The 19,207-nt window shown below is 38.3% G+C and overlaps 2 protein-coding genes across 2 annotated transcripts in view; both read right to left on the bottom strand.

Annotated features, from left to right (window-relative positions):
* The window catches only part of RpL24 (ribosomal protein L24), a 399,722-nt gene that overhangs the window by 119,234 nt on the left and 261,281 nt on the right, over positions 1-19,207 (bottom strand). The window lies entirely within an intron of this gene.
* The window catches only part of LOC143240266 (uncharacterized), a 50,785-nt gene that overhangs the window by 12,990 nt on the left and 18,588 nt on the right, over positions 1-19,207 (bottom strand). The window contains exon 4 of the mRNA XM_076482437.1: positions 7,765-8,015. Coding sequence (XP_076338552.1) covers positions 7,765-8,015 — 251 coding nt within the window. The remainder of the gene's footprint in view (positions 1-7,764; positions 8,016-19,207) is intronic.

Here is a 19,207-nt window from a genome sequence, read left to right as displayed (position 1 = left end):
AGACTGGAGAAATAAAAATAAATAACCTTGGAAGAAAATAAAGGTCAAAGATAAAGCTGTTCTACCACCAATGATTGAAGAAATGGATCAACTGCCCTTGAAAAATTAGGGGAAAAAAATAAGTGAGGGTTAGATAGCCTGAGAGAATGGAATGATGAATGGATCAGCAGTTTTTAAACCATTCACATGCACTGATAAAGTGCAAGGGTATCTACAGATAGCTGGAAAGATCAAGTAAGACAATGGTTTACTCTGCCAGAAAATTTTGCCTGGCTTGCAAGTAACTGCACAAAAACATGAAGGTGAAGGTGTGATATTTCTTGGTAAACAGTGGATGTCTAAAGTTGATTTAAAAGGGCCTTGTAAGCTGGAAAAGGAAGCAGCTTCTCAGAATCAAGAGGTGAAGAAGTAGAAATTGTGAATGTGCTGATGAGAGAGACACAATGAGAAGGACCCAGGAAAAATTGTCATTTATAAGAGATTGTACTCTGAGAAGCAGTTGAAAAGGATAAAAATAAAAATAGAGATTGGTCCAATCCTGACTCAAAGTATCTACAGCCAGAGTTGCAAAGTCTATTGTTGATGACCAAAAAAGTAAAAGCTCAATACTGAAGAGAGCTGGAACAGCACAGATAAGAAGATTCACAAAACAATAATTCCAGATGACTAAGGTACTATTATGTGGGAATGATTTGGTCTAAGTGAGACAGCTGATTTATCACCAAGTTTAAAGCTTCTAAAAAGTGGCAGGCTGCCAACCAAATGTGGTGGTTGAGGTGTCTAGAAGGATCATGACAAGTTGGTAAAACAGGAGAGACTGAAAATAACAGGACGCTAAATGAGCAGCCAACGTTTTCTCCTATGGAGACCAAACTCCAGAAAGGGTTTAGGTGTACAGGAATGTTGCAATCCACTTGAGACATTTAACAGCACAGAATAAATATCCTAGGTTAGTTTAAATGACAAGAAATAGTATTGGCAAAGAAATCTTATTACAGACACTGAAACAGTACCCAAAATTTACAGATTTTGATTAAAAGGAATTATCAAATTAAATATAACACAATCCCAGTTACCGTATTTTCCGCCTAATAAGCCGAATTTCTGGCCCTAAATTTTGGACCTGATTTTTGGGGGTCGGCTTATTGGCCGATCACTCCTTTCGGAAATTTCTTCTTCTTAGGAAATGTTTTACTTTTGAAAATTACCATAGGCGGTAATTTTGTCCCATCAGCAAAGCACGTTAAGACTACAGTGAAACGTTGTTTCTGGAATTTCATTGGTTACCTAATTGCAGTGAGTGGAGCCAATAACGAATGACATATTGATTCCATCTCTGTTTCAATACGACACGTTCTGCTTTACTACAGAACGCCAATGATCACACACAACATGCATGCTGATGCTGAAACGAGACTAAGAAATCATTTTGAAGAAACTTGTCACTTCTTAAAAATGGCTTTGGCTTATTGGGCGGTAATAAGTAAAAACCCTCATTTTCAGAGCTGAAAATTGGCCTCAGCTTATTAACCGGAAAATACGGTATTTCTGAAATGTTTAAAAACTTATTTTTTCTCATAATTCAAAAAGATTAAAGACAATGATACACTATGAAACATAATGAAGAATTAAAATAATTAGCACAAACGTTTCTGTGAAGTCTTAAGATGAAACACTTCTGTAAAAAATAATATTGGGAAAATTTACCTTTGTTCCAATGCTCATGCCCATGGAAGTGTAGCCCCTTACTGGTGGTGGGTTCTAGTCTAATGATAGTTATAGTTAATGACAGGTTGACACAGTACACTTTAATATGCAAGGACAGGAGCTTCATTAAAACTTTTGCATATACAAACATCTACATGACTGTGGCACAAGGTAATAGTTGTTCATTGTATAGAGAGGTATGTGTTCTCTGAAAGTTGGTTGGTTGGTGTTTATTGAAGCAAAGCAACTAAGCTATCTGCACCAAACAACTGGTAAAAAAAAAAAGTAAAATGTAAAATTTAATCAAGGTGAAAACAAAAGAAACTTCAAAAAGCTGATAAAAAGCTTAAATAGAATTAAAAAGGCCAATGACCCTTAAACATTTGAAAACACAAATAAGGTGGATAGCGTCACCTTCACCAATGACACTGTCAGGTGTCAGGGGAAAACCCACAGAAAAAAACATGTCTAAAATGACACCATCATTAAAAGTCATAATGACAGCAAAACATAGGCTATTGTGACTTGAGTGTCACACAAACCAAACATTGGTGCATCAGACCCAGACAAAAGAAAACAATGATTTTTAGCTTATTGTTTTTTTTTCTCTGGGACTGTACACAATGCATAGCACGGCTCACTGTGGAAGAAACACAATCCCAGGTGGATTGTTGTGGTAAGAACAGCAGTTTTAAAACATACTGTAAAGGATGTTGCAAGTGGCATAGGTAAAGAGGAGGTTCATGGGACTCAGTGAACAAACTCTAGACAGGAGAAGTGCAGAAAGACCTTATGCAGAGCTGAAGCTCCAGATGGTAAACAGGTCAAATATCTTCAAGGCTGAGGTTCTGGAAGAACTTCAGACCAGAGAACTATAGTCTAGTCTGGATCAAATGAGAACATGATAAATCTGTTGCACAGAACATCAATTTGCTCACCAAAAGATGGAAGAGAGAACACAAAGAATATTCAGTGTCCTTGTACATTTGACATGTAGCTGCTTGATATGTGGAATGAAGGTATTCTTATGGTCAAAGATAAGCCCCAAAAACATGACCTCAGGGACTGTGGGAAGAACAGCATTACTAAGATGGAGCATAGGATTGGTGAGAATACCGTGTTAGTGGCAAAAGTGCATGCAAATGGTTTTAGAGAAAGAAAAGGTGAGATCGTTTGTTGTAGTCCAGTTCAACAAATGATTGAGGGCTGTCTCAAGCTGCCACTCAATAAACCTCATGCTCAATGACTGATACGAAATGTGGAAGTCAATATCACAAAAAATATTCTTTTGCCAGATAGTTAAAAACAATAAAAAGAACAGAAAGAGAGGCAGGAGAGAGATGGCACAGCATCTCATAGTGAATATCATCAGGTCTGATTGATGCACTACTAGACTGATGAAGAGCAAGCTTGAGTACCCCCAGGATAAATGGGCAATTGTAATCATGGAAATGATTGGTCTGAAAGGAAAGAGGTGATTGCAATGCCAAAGACTTGATGGCCAAGAAGATGTACGATAAATAAGGAGTACCAGATGCATGAGAAAAGCTTTTACAGGGAGTATTGGTGATGCCTTGGGCATCAGCAGCTTCCTTGTTATTGAAAAGCAAGATCAAAAGGAGAAGAGAAGGATACTGCCCATTGATCTTCCAAATCCTGTCTCATATGATTTTGGAACTGGTTGTAGAAGAGATGCTAGATGTGAACTTAATCCAAGATTCCTTTTGATTTTGATGTCTTACATGCTGAGTATGGGCATGAACTTACTGAAAAGCAATGTGGTAGTGTGGTTTGAAAGTGTGGGATACCTACAAATGGTATCCCAGGCCTGTTTTTGAGACTTTCATGCCATTTGGTAGGCAGGACTCCACCATGGATGAGGATCCATGGTAAACTTGTTGAGAGTTTAGGAACACATTAAGTGGCTGCCTGGAAGTAGTTAATTAGTCACTGCTGTCATGCAGTCATCTATCGATGCCATATAGATGATGGCAGTATCATATTCCGAAAGAGTAGCAAAAGAGAGCCAGTTATCATAGTCCAACTTCCACTGAGACAAGTAGTGAGGGTGGCATCAACTACTACTAAAATCCCTCAAAATGACAGGAAAATGATCACTGCCAATCCTCTCAGAAAAGTGAAGGGCAGCATACAGAGATAAACAGCAGTAAAAGAATGACTAGGTGCATGAAAATAAGTATAAGAACCAGTACTGAAGAGAGAAAGGTTTTGATCTGACAGCATATGCTCTAGGGAATGATCCCTCCCATCAATATCACCACCACCCCAGAGGGGATTATGTCCATTAAAGTCCTGCAGGACTAAACAGGGAACTGGCAACTGTTCAACAAGAGCATCAAGGTATAATTGATGATTATGAGTCTCTCCAGAATACAGGTATAGAGAATAAACAGTGATGATATGACCCAAGGAAATACAGATGACAACAGCCTCCAAAGGTGTATCAAATGACAAAGACATTCTGGTATCAAGAAAACTGCTGAAAAGGTAACTGTACTGACAGGTTTCAGAAATGTTTTCTTTAAGGAAAATCAAACTGGATAATAGGAATCAACAAATAATCATTCAATATCTCAGGAACAGAAACAGGGGTAGGTGTTGACTTATCAACACACTTATCTACAAAATGCAAAACCTCTGCACATGATTTGGAAATAATTCTATTGGAGGCTCAAAAAGATCTGTCTGCACTTTCATGGAAGCAGTGAAACATGGTGCAGGAGCATATGTCTGTGATGGAGGTGGGAACAATAACTTCCAAGCCTTAGGGTAAGAAATACTGTGAACCATTTTCAAACTGTATACCTCTTTCTCCTTCACCCACTTTGGGAAAGAATGAAAGTAAGATGAGTGAGAGCCACTACATTTAATACATTGAGGGTCCAGTTTGCACTCACAGGCATCATGGTCTCTTCCACCTCAACAAGCACATGCCAAAGAACCATGACATTACATTTTCAAGTGACCAAACTACTGACACTGAAAACATCTGAGAGGGTTGAGAATTTATGGCCGTATCTTACAGTTTATATAACTTGCCTTGACAGTGTCAGGTGGAAGGGTGACGTAAATGTCAAAATTAGTCATTTATTTGTAGGAAGCATAATTCTTTCCTTGTGAGTGGCAACGTGCCTCACTGGAGAAACTCCTTGGGTGGAGAAACCAGTGAGAATCACTGATTTGGGTATGTTCTTCAAATCCCTTTCAACAATAACTCCTCATGAGGAATTCAAAGTAGCATGGGGACTAACTTAAATGGGTATATCCCAATGGCCTTCGCATTCAAAAAGAGTTTACTGTGTTTCGAGGTGGATGTTTCCACCAAGATATCCCCAAACCACAGCTTCTTGACTGACAAGCCAGCAAGTCCTTGTAGTTCCTTCTGAATACAAAAGAGAGACATTTGCCTTAAAAATTTGTCTGACAAAGAATGTAGTGTGAGAAAACAAGGTACAGGTGAAGAAGGTGAAGACTGCTGGTTCAGTGTGTTCAAGATGTGGTCACTTACCAATGAACTGTTTTTTATTATTTTATTTTTATTTGGACTTGGGGGATCCATAATAAAAGAAGAAAGATTCAGTGCCTAGTTACCTCATCCACTATTGGATGTACTTCAATGCTAAACAATGACACTACAACAACACCAGGGTTTTGTAAGCACTATACTCAAACACCAGCATCAGACACAATGTTCCACACCTGTTGAGAATGTCCAACACTGGTACTCAGTTGACCCAAGCCCAAGAGGACCAGTAGAATGACCCTAATGTGGCACCTCAAGGCCACCTGTCAACAGGAATTCATGTTCAAAGTGGCATGTTGGGATTGGACCCCTCAACCACCAGGATCCTCACCTCCCCTTCATGGGTCACCACACACAGCAAATATGTAGATAAATGTTTAGATCCCAGAGGAAGTAAACTGAAAGTACAGAACCTTCTCTGGGTGGTCCCCTCATCATATACAGGAATCCAACCCAAGGTGCTTTCTGAAATAGAATTTCTTCCTAACCTGTTATGAAAACAGTAAAAGTAAAAAGTAACACCACTTTCAGTTGACAATTGAAGCATTAACCCTCTTGCTACAGGTAGGTAACAATTTGCATGCCATGATGTTTTAGAGAATTACATTTAATATTTAATTAAACTACTTTATCATTATATGAAGGTATACCTGGTATCAAAACATATATTAAAACTATATTTATTAACTAAGTTTGTTTTTTTTAATAAGGAAATACACAAAATTTTATCAACTAGTATGAGAATTATGACATTTGATTACTAGGTCTTCTTCTCTAATGTATTTACTATTCCTCTGAGAAGTATGGAATATAATGTAGATTATTCATTATAATATAGATATTACCAAGTGAAAAGATAATTCTTTTAGCTCTGGATATTATTTGTTTACATAGTCACAAACTATAAAATAAGATTCACCTGTCTCATCTTTTCTTTCAAAAATTGCTAATAGTTCTTTGGCATGTTATACTACATAATTTTAAGCAATATAGAAACAGTTTGAGCTTTTCAAATGACATATTACATTACATTGTTTCCTGTTCACAGTATTGTCTGTTTTGCCTCCAGGTTAAAAATGTCTCTCACAGTATTCATATCAACAAGATTAGCTAAATATTTAAAGGTTCATGATATTATTCTGTATTCTTAGGTACATTATTTAATTAAATAAAAATTTAGTGTACTACACTATTTAGTATAAAAAATAATGTTGACTTTGTCCAACAGTCAAGAGCAAAAAACAAGACAGTTAGGAACCATGCTCCTTGTTTTTAATGTACACTCTTTATTTATCATTATAAAAGTAACTTAAAAATTTAGAACAGTCACCAAGATGCTCATATACAAGGCAGTTGTTATCCCCACCCTCCTGTACAAATCTGAAACATGGTTCACACCTGAGCCAGTTGAAACGCTTCCACCAAAGGAGCCTCTGGAGTATGTTGAAGATCAAATGGGAGGAATACACAACCAACCTTAGCATCCTCAAAAAAGACAAGATCAGCAGCACTGAAGCCACTCATTGTCAAGAGCCTCCTCTAATAGACAGGTCACATTTAAAGATGGACTGAAGACAACAATCAAGAGCTGCAACACTGATGTTAAGAACTGGGAAACTCTCGCCCATGATCAAACCACCTGAAGATCCCTTATCCATCAGGAAGTAGAATTCTTTGAGTCATCAAGGAGACAACATTTTGAAGAGAAGTGAGAGAAGAGAAAACAACACCAGCTATTACTGAAACCTCTCTTTCTCTCTGAATTGACCTGCCCCTTACTGCCAAAAGACCTGTGCAGCAAGGATTAGCTTCATTAGCCATCTCCAGACCCACGTATGAACTTGAAGGACCATCGTTCTGATCTTGAGGGATCGCCATGATAAACTTAAAAATTAGAAACTTAGTAGGTTATTTAAATAAGATCATGAAAAATAATTATTCTTTATGAGGTGAGCTTGCATTATCTAGATCAATACACACGTATCAAGTGATTTACAACTTGTGTGGTGAGATTATTAGGTGGGTCAAAGGGCAATAAAACAATAATTGTTATGTTTAAGTTATTTAGGATAAACACAATTGTTGTTTCTTGTTACAATTTGTAGTCATTCTATAAAGAAAGAGAGTAATTCAGGTTTGTTTTATATTTTTTGTGGAGGTTATGAGGTCAGTCAAATTGACTAAATGTGTATAAAAGTTAGGGTAGAGAAAATAAGAGATCCAAAGTTTTGCTTAAAAAATGTTTGGCATCCACATACAAGATTTTAGAGATTATGCAAATGAAATCTAACATTTTGATTTCATATATTCACAGAAAAATTGTCAGCAAAAGTAACTAAATAACTATATACTGAACATTCAACAAGTTTCATTAAGATACACAAATACTTTAAAAGTTATAGTGTGGAAAGTCTGCCTAATGGTCACTGTAATTCACTGAGCACAGGGAGAAAGTTAAACTTATCTTGTAACAAGTAATGATATTTTACAGGCAAAATTCTGTTCCCACTTACCTTTACAGCTTTATTCTGCCGTTGCAATTCTCGACACAAACTTTCTAGACGACTTTTAGCTAGCACAGTACGGTTGTGTTCTGCTTGGAGCTGTTCTTTTTCTTTTATCACCTGTAAAACATGTCTCTCAGTCTGTTTCAACTTTGCCTCAAGCGTTCGCTGATCTTCTAGTACTTCAATCTGCTTTTTACATAAGGCCATCAGCTTCTCTTCTGCACTTGAAAAACTAGTAAGTGATTTTAGAATGTGTTCTAAAATGGGAGTAGAAAAAAAACACCTTAATTTAAAAAAGAAATAAAATTAATTATTATTTGAAACATGCAAGTTTAATAATAACAGCCATTGTAGTGAATATTTCATGTACACATGTATTATTTGTACTTTAATATACATGTATATTTTTTAAGATTTAAAATAAAAATAAAACCTTTTGCACTGTTTTATTAGAGGAAAATTACATATATACAGTTTTTTGAAAAACAACACAGGTTACATGAATGAAAAACAAAAATATGTGAATCTCAATCTGTTGAAAAAGTGTTCTAAACAATCACAGAATATAAAAATGCATGCAAGTAAGATTTAGTTCTGGGATATTCAAAGATAAGAAGTAATATTAAAAAACAACATATTCAGGTAACTCAATCTGACAGCAACATTTCAGATTCATAGTTTAGACCAGGAAATATTTGTTTAGGCCTAATTTTTATACAAAACTGCAATTAAAAACACTCATAAAAAACATTAAAATTTAGACTTGATGTCTGTTTTACTTGGTACATGTAAAGGTATGGGTTATCTAATAATGGACATAGATTGTTTTAAACAATAAACACAAGTAATACTGAAAGAAAACATTCCAAAAATAAATTTAATGTCTGTATCAACACAAAGCTACAAAATGTACTAATTCCATCTGCTATAGGAAATCAAACCCTGGATTTTAGTATTGTAATTTGTAAAACTTCCATTGACCCACTGGGGGACACATCTGCTGTACAAGTTATTAATGGTGTACACAAAAATTCTCAAAAATCTGAAATACAATGCAGGTTAATACATAGTTAAAACATTTTTTTCTACACTAAAATTTCTTGTTATAAGTAGGTCTAATCCTGGGTGTGGTGATAGTTTCCTTAATATAAAATAAATATTCCATTTCAGCTACCAGCAATGATGCCAAGTGTTACTGACCAACTGAAATTTTAAAGTTGGTGATCATTTGCTGCTGTGCTATTTATGCTGTTGAGTTTGACAAGCCTGTTATTTTGAAATTACAATCACTTAAGATTAATACCAACAAATCTTTAAAAGAATTGTAGACAACAATATCAGTAAACAATGAGAACATCTTGGATTTACTCTTCATATTTAAAGCTGGAATTCTGTGTTTAAAAAAAAACAGTTTGTATTTCAGGATAAAACTAAGTACATTTGCAAATATTATTATTTGAAGATAACAGTTTCACAAGTCCAAAAATATTAATGATACATTTCAAAAGGATCTTCATATTAAGGAAATTATTACTATAAATACTCTAAAGTATTATAATACTGGAAGGCTCTTGTTAAATTTAGAGGTTTTTGCTACTGCGAGCTTGAAGTTATAATTTTCCTGTAATGAAAATGTATTTTCAATGGGTACTTGCCTTCACTCACATAAATAGCAATTCTTGTTCAGTACCCTATGATCAACATAATTCAACTGCATGTTGTAAGCATATCATTATGTGACAAACTAAAATCCCACCACTTGGAACTGACATTTATGTGGGGTTAGGAAAAAGGATCATACCATTTTCGCCTCAAGATCAGTAAGTAGGAGGGATTAATCATACCTACTCATCTGCAAACAGAGCACATCAGAAAATTAATGTCCCCATATAGCATAATAGTCCACTCAAATCAATTCAAACAGGATCTAGTATTTTAAAATATCCAACTGATAACACAAGAGGAAGAATTGTAGTGACTTACAAGTTCCTCCACCTTAACCTGCAATGTGGTTGTAGTGAACAAGAGGTTAATTTATTGAGAGAACAGAAATACTTGTGATCCATGTGTGAGAATGTATCTTAACTAGTTCAACAATGAATCCAGAACCCAGCCACTGGGAACTAACATCCATGTAGGGGTAGGATAAGAGATTGTAATCAAAGAGATAAATTGCAATTTTGATGGCTCAATCCAAAGCTACAACATCCCCTCATATAAACTTGTTTATTTACAGATGGAGCATCAGATGAAAAGACCTGTTGTCATTTACACCAACAGAACAATACTGCCCTACTCTCAACTAAATAAATTCATGGCCCACCACTCCAGTGAACTGGAATTAGAAAGCCGTAAGAGCTCCCTTACTACACTAAAAGAAAAAAAAAAAAAAAGGGGGTAGAAATATATGGTGGGGAGTCCAGAAGAATGTAAACACCAGAGATAGTGCAACAGATGACCACAAAAACCTTATTTTAAAAAGCAGACCACACCTGATTTATTCAACCTAAAGAATGGCAGGGATGGGTAACTACCCCATTCTGCTTCACCCACAAAGTCCATAAGTGAGTGCAGTCTGGAATGAACAAATTGATGCTGCAAAAAAACCCAGCATAAAACAGATATTTTGGACACCCCATCTAAACAGTAAGCATTTACTAGCCATAAAATTTATAAATATTGAGCCATCATGACCTGACAGTGGAGATTTGACTAGTTGAAGGACACTTAGTCAGGCATCACTTGCCACAGAGTGGGATCCATACAATAAATCAACCACAGCTCAACAGGAGAAGGAATTAAGTCTTATTGGATAAGTGAAAACTGAATCTAAGATAGATTGAAATGAAGAAAAAGTAGACAGTTGAAAACCACATAAACATCCCAATCCAAAAGGACTGCACATTGAGGACAACAAATCCAAAAGGGAGAGGTAAAATATTAAAGTATCAGAAAAAAAAAGGAAAGGGTGGGACAAAGCAGCATGATGACCTACAGATTAGAAGACCAAAGACCCTTCTCAAAGCCAAGTAAGAAAATCTGTAAAAGAAACAGTGGGTCAACCAGAAGAAAACTCCTGACCCAAAGATAAACAGCAGAACATATTTCACTTACATTGATAAATCCACAGAGCAAATACAACAAGCTGAAATGAAGCAACTCAATGGGACACTTTGGATCTCCTCATCAAGGATCTGATAAAAATTAGGTGTGAAAACAGAGGATATGGAGGGCTGAATTATATATAGTGACTGGGGTAGAAGGGATCAAGTTAGAGGTAATAGTGAGACAGAGCAGCGCTGTTGCAGGAACCATAGTTGTGCTGGGAAAACTGGGTGTCGTATAAATGGACAAGGTGATTTTGGTCTGCCCCCAAATGAACAAAACTGACCCCAACTGTTTAGAATCAAGGAATGAAAATTAAGCCTGATAGCAGACTAAAGTAAAGTGATCTAAAAAGCCCATTGAGGGTGAGGCATAATGGCACCCTCAATCATATGCGAGACAAAATACTCTGCATGAACCCTAATAGCCAAGGTAGGAGGGAACACAAAATACTGAGAGGAAAAAGTATAATGCAACAAAGAAGAAAATGGTTATAAGAAATCTGGAAGGTTTATAAAACAGAACACTTGAGAAATCATGTCTAAAAAAAAGCTACATTTGACCAAACTGATTCCATAGTTGGGTTGATTGATTGATTTAGTGTTTAATGGCACAAAGCAGTGAGGCTATCTGTGCCAGACATTGTAAAAATGTAAAAAAAAATAAATAAATGTAGTATTAGACATAAATGGAAATGAATGTAAAACAAAAAAGTATAAAACCAATGTTGACACCTAGTCTACAATGTTAAGATAGAAGGCAGAGTATAAGAAGTTGTAAGGTATTTACTCTAGCAAAAAGGTAATGATCATAACCCACCAGGAAGACTAACAGGTAAGTTCAAGAACCACCATCAGTCACCTGAAGTTGGTCTTTCCAGTCCTAGTTCTGGATTATGTGTCATAGCAACCAGTATCAAAATGTAAAAGAAGAGAAGTTTTAAAAGACACATAGCAAAATTGTAACAATGAGTAGCCAAATGTCCAGTAAAAAGATAAATTCAAGTAAATGGAGTAAAATTTGTAAAAGTAAATGAACGTAAAAACAAAACAGCAATTAAAACAGAAAATGGTGTAAAAACCAATGGTGACATCCAGTCTTCAAAGTTGTAAAATATTTACTCTAGCAAAATGGTAATGATCATAACCCACCAGGAAGACTAACAGGTAAGTTCAAGAACCACCGTCAATCACCTGAAGTTGGCCTTTCCAGTCCTGGTTCCGGGTTATGTGTCATAGCAGCTATTATCAAAATGTAAAAGAATAAAAGTTTTAAAAGACACTCCGCAAAAAAATAATAATGAGTAGCCAAATGTTCAGTAAAAAGATAAAAGTCAAGTAAATGGAGTAAAATTTGCAAAAGTAATTGAAGATAAAAGCAAAACGACAATTAAAACAGAAAATGGCGTAAAAACCAATGTTGACATCCAGTCAACAAAGTTGTAAAGAACTACCTGTAGCAGAATGGTAATGATCATAACCCGCCAGGAAGACTAACAGGTAAGTATAGAAACCACCATCAGTCACTTCAAGTTGGTCTTTCCAGTCCTGGTTCCGGGTTATGAGTCAATATGGCCAGTACTAAAAAGTTAAGTAGTAAAAGTGTGAAATGATATGCAGCAAAAGTATAATAACAACTTCGCCAGGGCGACTAGCGAGTAGTTCAAGCGGATAGTTCAAACAGTAGCGTTAGTCACCTGAAGTTGGCCTTTCCAGTCCTGGTGTTGAGTTATTTAATGTTCTGGCCATTGTCCAATGTCAAATTGAAGGAGAGAGATTAAAACTGTAAAAAAGGAACCACAATTAAAAAGGTGTAATGAATAAATATGCAACACTTAAATGAGATTAAAAAGATTAATGGCCATTAAAAATTAAAAACATTATCAAGGTGGACAGAGTCACCATCACCAATAACTCTGTCCAATGTTACAGACTGACCCTGGGAAAAAATATGTTTAAAATATTGTCGTCGTTGAGAATTGTAACGATGGCAAGAAAGTAAAACGTGGTTGATAGTGATTTGAGTGTTACACAAACTACACATTGGTGCATCAGTTCCAGATAAAAGAAAATGATGAGTTAAAAAACTGTGACCAATGCGTAGCCTAGTGAGAACAAGTTCCTCCTTCCGAACTTTACGGAAGCTAGATGGCCAAAGTCCAATTTTGGGTTTGATTTGAAAAAGTTTGTTGTCGCGTTGCTCACTCCAAGTGGACTGCCAGCTGGCATGGAGCCGAGCCTTGAAGACAACACCATAGTCCATGTACGGAATAGGCATAGGAGTGATGGTGCTGAAGCAGACATATTTAGCTGCCATGTCTGCAAGTTCATTCCCTCGAATACCAACATGGCCTGGTATCCAGAAAAACTGGATTGAAGTAGCTGCTAATGAGAAATGGGCCAGTCGGTTTTGAATATCAGCGAGAATAGGATGTGAGCTAATGTGTAGCAGTTCCAAGGCAAGTATAGAACTAAGCAAATCAGTATAAATAGTGCAGTTGGAGTACTGCTCAGCTGCAATATGATCCAGGGCAAGAGATATGGCATACAGTTCAGCAGTGAACACAGAAGCTGTAGAAGGGATTCTGTGCGCAACTACTGACCCATAGCAAACCATAGCAGAGCCCACTGAGTAACCTGATTTGGAACCATCTGTATAAATGGGAACTGAATGATTGTTTGAAAGATATTCATTGAATAAAAGATGGTACTTCCAATCTGGAGTATCTGCCTTTTTTAGGTGACTGAAAGAAAGGTCACATTTGGGAACTGTAATAAGCCATGGTGGGATGGGCCAACCTGTGGAATCTGCAATGTTATCCAAAAACAGACCCAATTCATCCAAATGCACCTGGATGCGAAGGCCAAATGGAGCAATGACAGATCGTCTGTTCTGAAAAAGTACAGCCCACCGAGGAAGGAAAACACATTTCCAGGTGGGATGCTTTGGTAAGGAATGAAGTTTCGAAGTATATTGTAAAGATAGTTGCAAACGGCGAAGGTGTAGAGAAGGTTCATGAGATTCAATGTATATACTTTGAACTGGAGAGGTACAGAAAGCCCCAGTGCAGAGTCGAAGTCCTTGGTGATGAATGGGGTTCAGCATCTTTAAGGCCAAGGGTCTGGCAGAGCCATAGACCATTGATCCATAATCGAGTTTCGATCTAATAAGAGCACGATATACCTTTAACATTGAACAGCGATCTGCCCCCCAACTGGTAGAAGAGAGAACACGGAGGATGTCCAGTGCTCTTGTGCATTTGACCCGAAGCTGCTTTAAGTGTGGTATAAAGGTCAGTTTACGATCAAAGATAAGCCCCAAGAACTTAGTCTCCGGGACCACTGGCAGCAAAACGTCACCGATATGAAGTTCAGGATCAGGGTGAATACCCCATCGACGGCAAAAGTGCATGCATACAGTTCTGGAGAGAGAGAAATTAAAGCCGTTCGCCAGAGTCCACTTCTGTACTCAAATGAGGGGGGTTTGTAGTTGCCGCTCAATATATCTCGTGTTTGACGACTGACATGAGATGTGAAAGTCGTCGACATACAGCCCATTCGCAACAGTGAGAGAGAGTTGTTCAGTGATGGCATCTATCTTTATATTGAAGAGTGTAACACTCAATACACAGCCTTGAGGGACTCCAAGTTCCTGTACAAAAGAACGGGAAAGTGTCGAACCCACACGAACTTGGAATCTCCTGTCGATTAAAAATTTTTAATAAACATGGGTAGATGGCCACGTAACCCATATGTATGGAGGTTTCGCAAAACGCCATACCTCCATGTTGTGTCATAAGCCTTCTCTATGTCAAAGAATATTGATACAAGATGATGGCGGTTGAGAAATGCTTCTCTGATAGATGTTTCAAGACGAATTAGGTGGTCTGTGGTGGAGTGCTGTGGACGGAACCCACACTGGGTGGGCGAGAGGAGGTTGTTTGATTCAAGCAACCAAACAAGACGAGCATTAACCATCCTTTCTAATGTCTTACAGAGACAGCTCGTCAAAGCATTTGGATGGTAGTTTGAAGGAATCTTGGGATCTTTCCCTGGCTTAGAGAAAGGTAAAATAATAGCCTGGCCCCAGGCATCAGTAAAACATTCTCCTGCCAGATCGGTTGAAAACAATCAGAAGGACATCAAGAGAAGCAGGAGATAGATGGTGCAGCATGTCATAATGAATATCATCAGGTCCAACAGGCGTACTGGCAGACCGATGAAGGGCCATTTTAGTTCCACCAGGGTAAAGGGACAATTATAGTCAAAGAAACAGTCAGTTCGAAGGAAAGAGGTGATCGCTCTGCCCGAGTCTTGATGGCCAGGAAGGTGGAGGAACAAGCAGAAGTGCTAGATACCCGGCAAAAGCTTTCACCTAGAGTGTTAGCGATGTTCCGAACATCAGTCGCCTCCTGACCATCAGAGAGTAAGATCGAGAGGGGGACAGAATTGTAGTGCCCATTAACATTTCAAATCCTGTCCCATATGATCTTGGAACTGATGGTAGAAGATATGCTGGTTGTGAACTTAATCCAAGATTCCTTCTGGCTTTGACGTCTTACCCACCTAGCATGTGCATGGGCCCGTTGGAAAGCAACCCGGTTTGAAAGTGTGGGATATTTATGAAAAGTATCCCAGGCCCGCTTTTGAGGCTTCTGTGCTAAGTGGCAAGCAGGATTCCACCACGGACGAGGATATTGTGGAAAACATGTCAAGGTTTTAGGAATACACTGAGCAGCTGCATGTGTAATACAGTCAGTTACCGTTGCTACACCATCGTCTATTGATGGCTGATTTACAATGGCAGGATCAAGTTCTGCGAGAGCAGTGAAAGTGGACCAGTCTGCCTGATCCAGCTTCCACCGGGGCACGCGGGTAGGGTGGCATCGACCACGGCCAGTCTTTCTTAAAAGGATCAGAAAATGATCACTGCCTAGTGGATTACTGTCAACCCTCCGTGAAAAATGGGAGAATAATGAAGGGGAGCAAACTGAGAGATCAATAGCGGTAAAGGACTGGCTAGGTGCATGAAAGTAAGTGGAAGAACCAGTATTGAAAAGGAGAAAGATTGTGATCAGAGAGCATCCGCTCTACAGATCGGCCCCTCCCATCAATAATAGCACTTCCCCAGAGGGGATGATGTCCATTAAAATCCCCTAGGATTAGAAATGGAGATGGCAACTGTTCAACGAGAGCATCAAGATCTGATTGATCATATGTCTCTCCATGGGGACAGGTACAGAGAACAAACAGTGATGGTATGACCCAAGGAAACACAGATGGCTACAGCCTCCAAGGGTGTGTTGAGTGACAAAGACAGGGTGGGCACGTGTTGATCAACCAACAGTGCCACCCCTCCATGTACTCGACCATCACACAACCTGTCATTTCTGTACAGAGAAAACTGCCGAATGGAGACAGTATCAGCAGTTTTGAGAAATGTTTCTTGTAAAGAAAGACAAACAGGATGGTAGGAAGCAATCAGCGTTTTGATATCATCCAGATTAGAGCGTAAACCTCGACAGTTCCATTGTATCAAGGTGGCCATTTTAAGAGCGGGTAGGTGAAGTGGCTGGAGAACCCTTCGGTTTACGACCACGTCTTTTTTCTTTACTGTCTTTAGTCGAAGGAGGTCTATCAACCTCCATGGATCCTGCTCTGAGTTGGGTGGGCAGGTTTTTGTTATTGGAAGGGAAATCCAGTGACTGAGGACGCGAATGAATAATTGTTTTGTCTCTTGTGGTGTGAGAAAAAGATGCATCAGAAGAAATGCCTGTATTTGAAACTGAAGGACGTGGATCTTGAGGTTTGTTGGAAGGTATGGGAGGAACAGAAATGGGTGTGGAAGTCGATTCATCAACCTTTTTAACCACGGAGGTCAAAAGGCTTTTCATTTGTTTTGAAAACGATTCTCTTGGAGGCACAGAGAGATCTGTCTGCACTCCCACTGTAGTTGTGGAATGAAGTGCAGCAACATATGTCCGAGATGGAGTTGTGGACAGCAATTTCCGAGCCTCAGGATAACTAATGTTATGTGTCGTTTTCAAACGCTGCACCTCTTTTTCCTCCAACCATTTTGGGCAAGAATGAAAGTAAGAGGGGTGAGAACCATTGCAGTTTACGCAATGTGGGTTCATGTCACAGTCATAGGCATCGTGGTCCTTGCCTCCACAACGAGCACATGTCAGGGAACCACGACAAGATGTCTTTGAGTGGCCGAATCTCTGACATTGGAAACATCGAAGAGGGTTTGGTATGTATGGCCGAACCCTGCAAATGAGATAACCTGCCTTGATGGTGGCAGGTGCATGTGGTGAAGTAAATGTTAAAACGAGGGTATTTGTTGGCAGTGTACCTCCATCTTTGCGAGTGGAGATGCGCCTCACTGCAGAAACTCCTTGAGTGGAGAGACCAGCGAGAATCTCTGACTCGGGAACGTTCTTCAAATCCCTTTCAACAATAATTCCTCGTGAAGAATTCAAGGTAGCATGGGGTGTAACCTCAATAGGTATAACCCCAATTGCCTTTGAATTCAAGAGGAGTTCACTGTGTTGGGATGTGGATGTTTCAACCAATATGTCACCAGATCGTAGTTTCTTTACTGACTTTGGAGAGCCAGCAAGTCCCTCTAGTCCTTTTGAATAAAAAAGGGGACATTTGCCCTAAAGTTTTTCCGAAAGAGAATGTAATATAAGAAAATGAGGTACGTGTGTTACTGAGGTTGAAGATTGCTGTTCTGAGTATTCAAGACGTGGTCGCTTACTCATTGACTGTTTTTTTACAATTTTATTTAAATTTTTTAGAGGATCCATAGGAAAAGAAAAAATTTCAGTACCCACTGACCCCACCCATCATGGAGCCCTACAAGGAAAAGCACTACAAAGTCATGCAAGGACAATGCAGCAACGCCAGGGTTTTGTGAGCACTATACCCAAACACCAGCATCAGGGACAATGTCCACAACACCCGTTGAGAACTTCCAACACTGGTACTTGGTTGACTCTAGCCCAAGTGGACCAGCCGATTGACCCAAGGGGGGCCACCCAAAGGCCGCCCGTCTACAGGAATTCAAGGCCAAAGTGGTGTGTTAGGGTTGGACCCCTCAACCACCAGGATCCTCTCCTCCCCTTCACGGGTCGCCACGCACGGCAAACACGTGGGTGGATGTTTAGATCCCAGAGAAGGTAACCAGATAGAACAGAACCTTCCCTGGGAAGTCCCCTCACCACATACAGGAATCCACACTGAGAGGTCCATAGTTGGGACAAAGGAAGACATGGTAAAACCAGGTGGAGGAAATAGTATGTAAAATTCCTTGTTGATATGAACAGGTTCAGGAGGAAAATGGACAATATCAGAATAAGTGGTTTGACCACATAATGATCAATCTCATGGCAGATGAGAGCTGATAATTCCATAGCTGAGTTACACCACCTGTAGCCTGTATAAGTATGCTGGTAGAATGTATTACATCCTAAGTGGCAACTTGGATTTCAGAATTCATTAAGAATGAATTATCAAACACCACAGTGTTAGAATTAAAAAGAAAAAGAAAACGGTGAAAAATATTTATATTGAAGTTCTCAAACTTTAGGAAAAAAAAATGAAAAGAAATTTTTCACTTTGGAATTAATTTTAAAAAACATGATTGAAAAACAGTAAAAACATGCTGACACAACAAATGTGATGGTGTGGCAGAATTGAATTGAGGAAGTCACAAGCACCTCGAGGATATATCACACTCCTATTGATGGAGGATTGTTACATGATGATTTCCATGCAAGGTGCAGTTGAACCATGCTGATTATGAGATATGCGAGAGCTCAAGGCTTGTAACATGTGAAGATTTCCTTTGCATAAAGAGGGAAGCACTGAATGAGAATAGCTACTGATGTGAGAGGAAGTAATGTACTATATCAGAAAAAAGCATGAACCCTCTCAACATGGGCTTGGCCAATTTGACCAACTACATAACCTCTTTGTACTTGTTTAAAGTCTTTATAGATTTAATATTTTAACTAATTTTTAATACAGTGTGTATCTTCACAAAATTTGGCAATCTTTCGGTTAACATTATGTTTTTCACATACAAAAAAATAATACTTTTAGTGAAGTATTTTTAATAAACTAAAGATTTATCCATTAATATATTATTTGTGAATAGTCTGTGTGCAAAGTAATTTTTCTTGTTAAGAATAAATACTTTTGCTCACCTCAAAAGTCTCAAATTTCCTTTGTGTAATCCTTAAAATCTCCTAAATACATTTCAAATGTTTTTTTGTTTTTTTCAGTAAAGCTTTATTTTCTCTACCATATCTCCATACAGGATCTGTCAATTTGTCTGA

The sequence above is a fragment of the Tachypleus tridentatus genome, chromosome 13, assembly GCF_004210375.1.
Source record: "Tachypleus tridentatus isolate NWPU-2018 chromosome 13, ASM421037v1, whole genome shotgun sequence".
Taxonomy (NCBI): Eukaryota; Metazoa; Arthropoda; class Merostomata; order Xiphosura; family Limulidae; genus Tachypleus; species Tachypleus tridentatus.
Note: the sequence above shows the minus strand (reverse complement) of the source record. Positions and strands in the feature narration are given on the sequence as shown.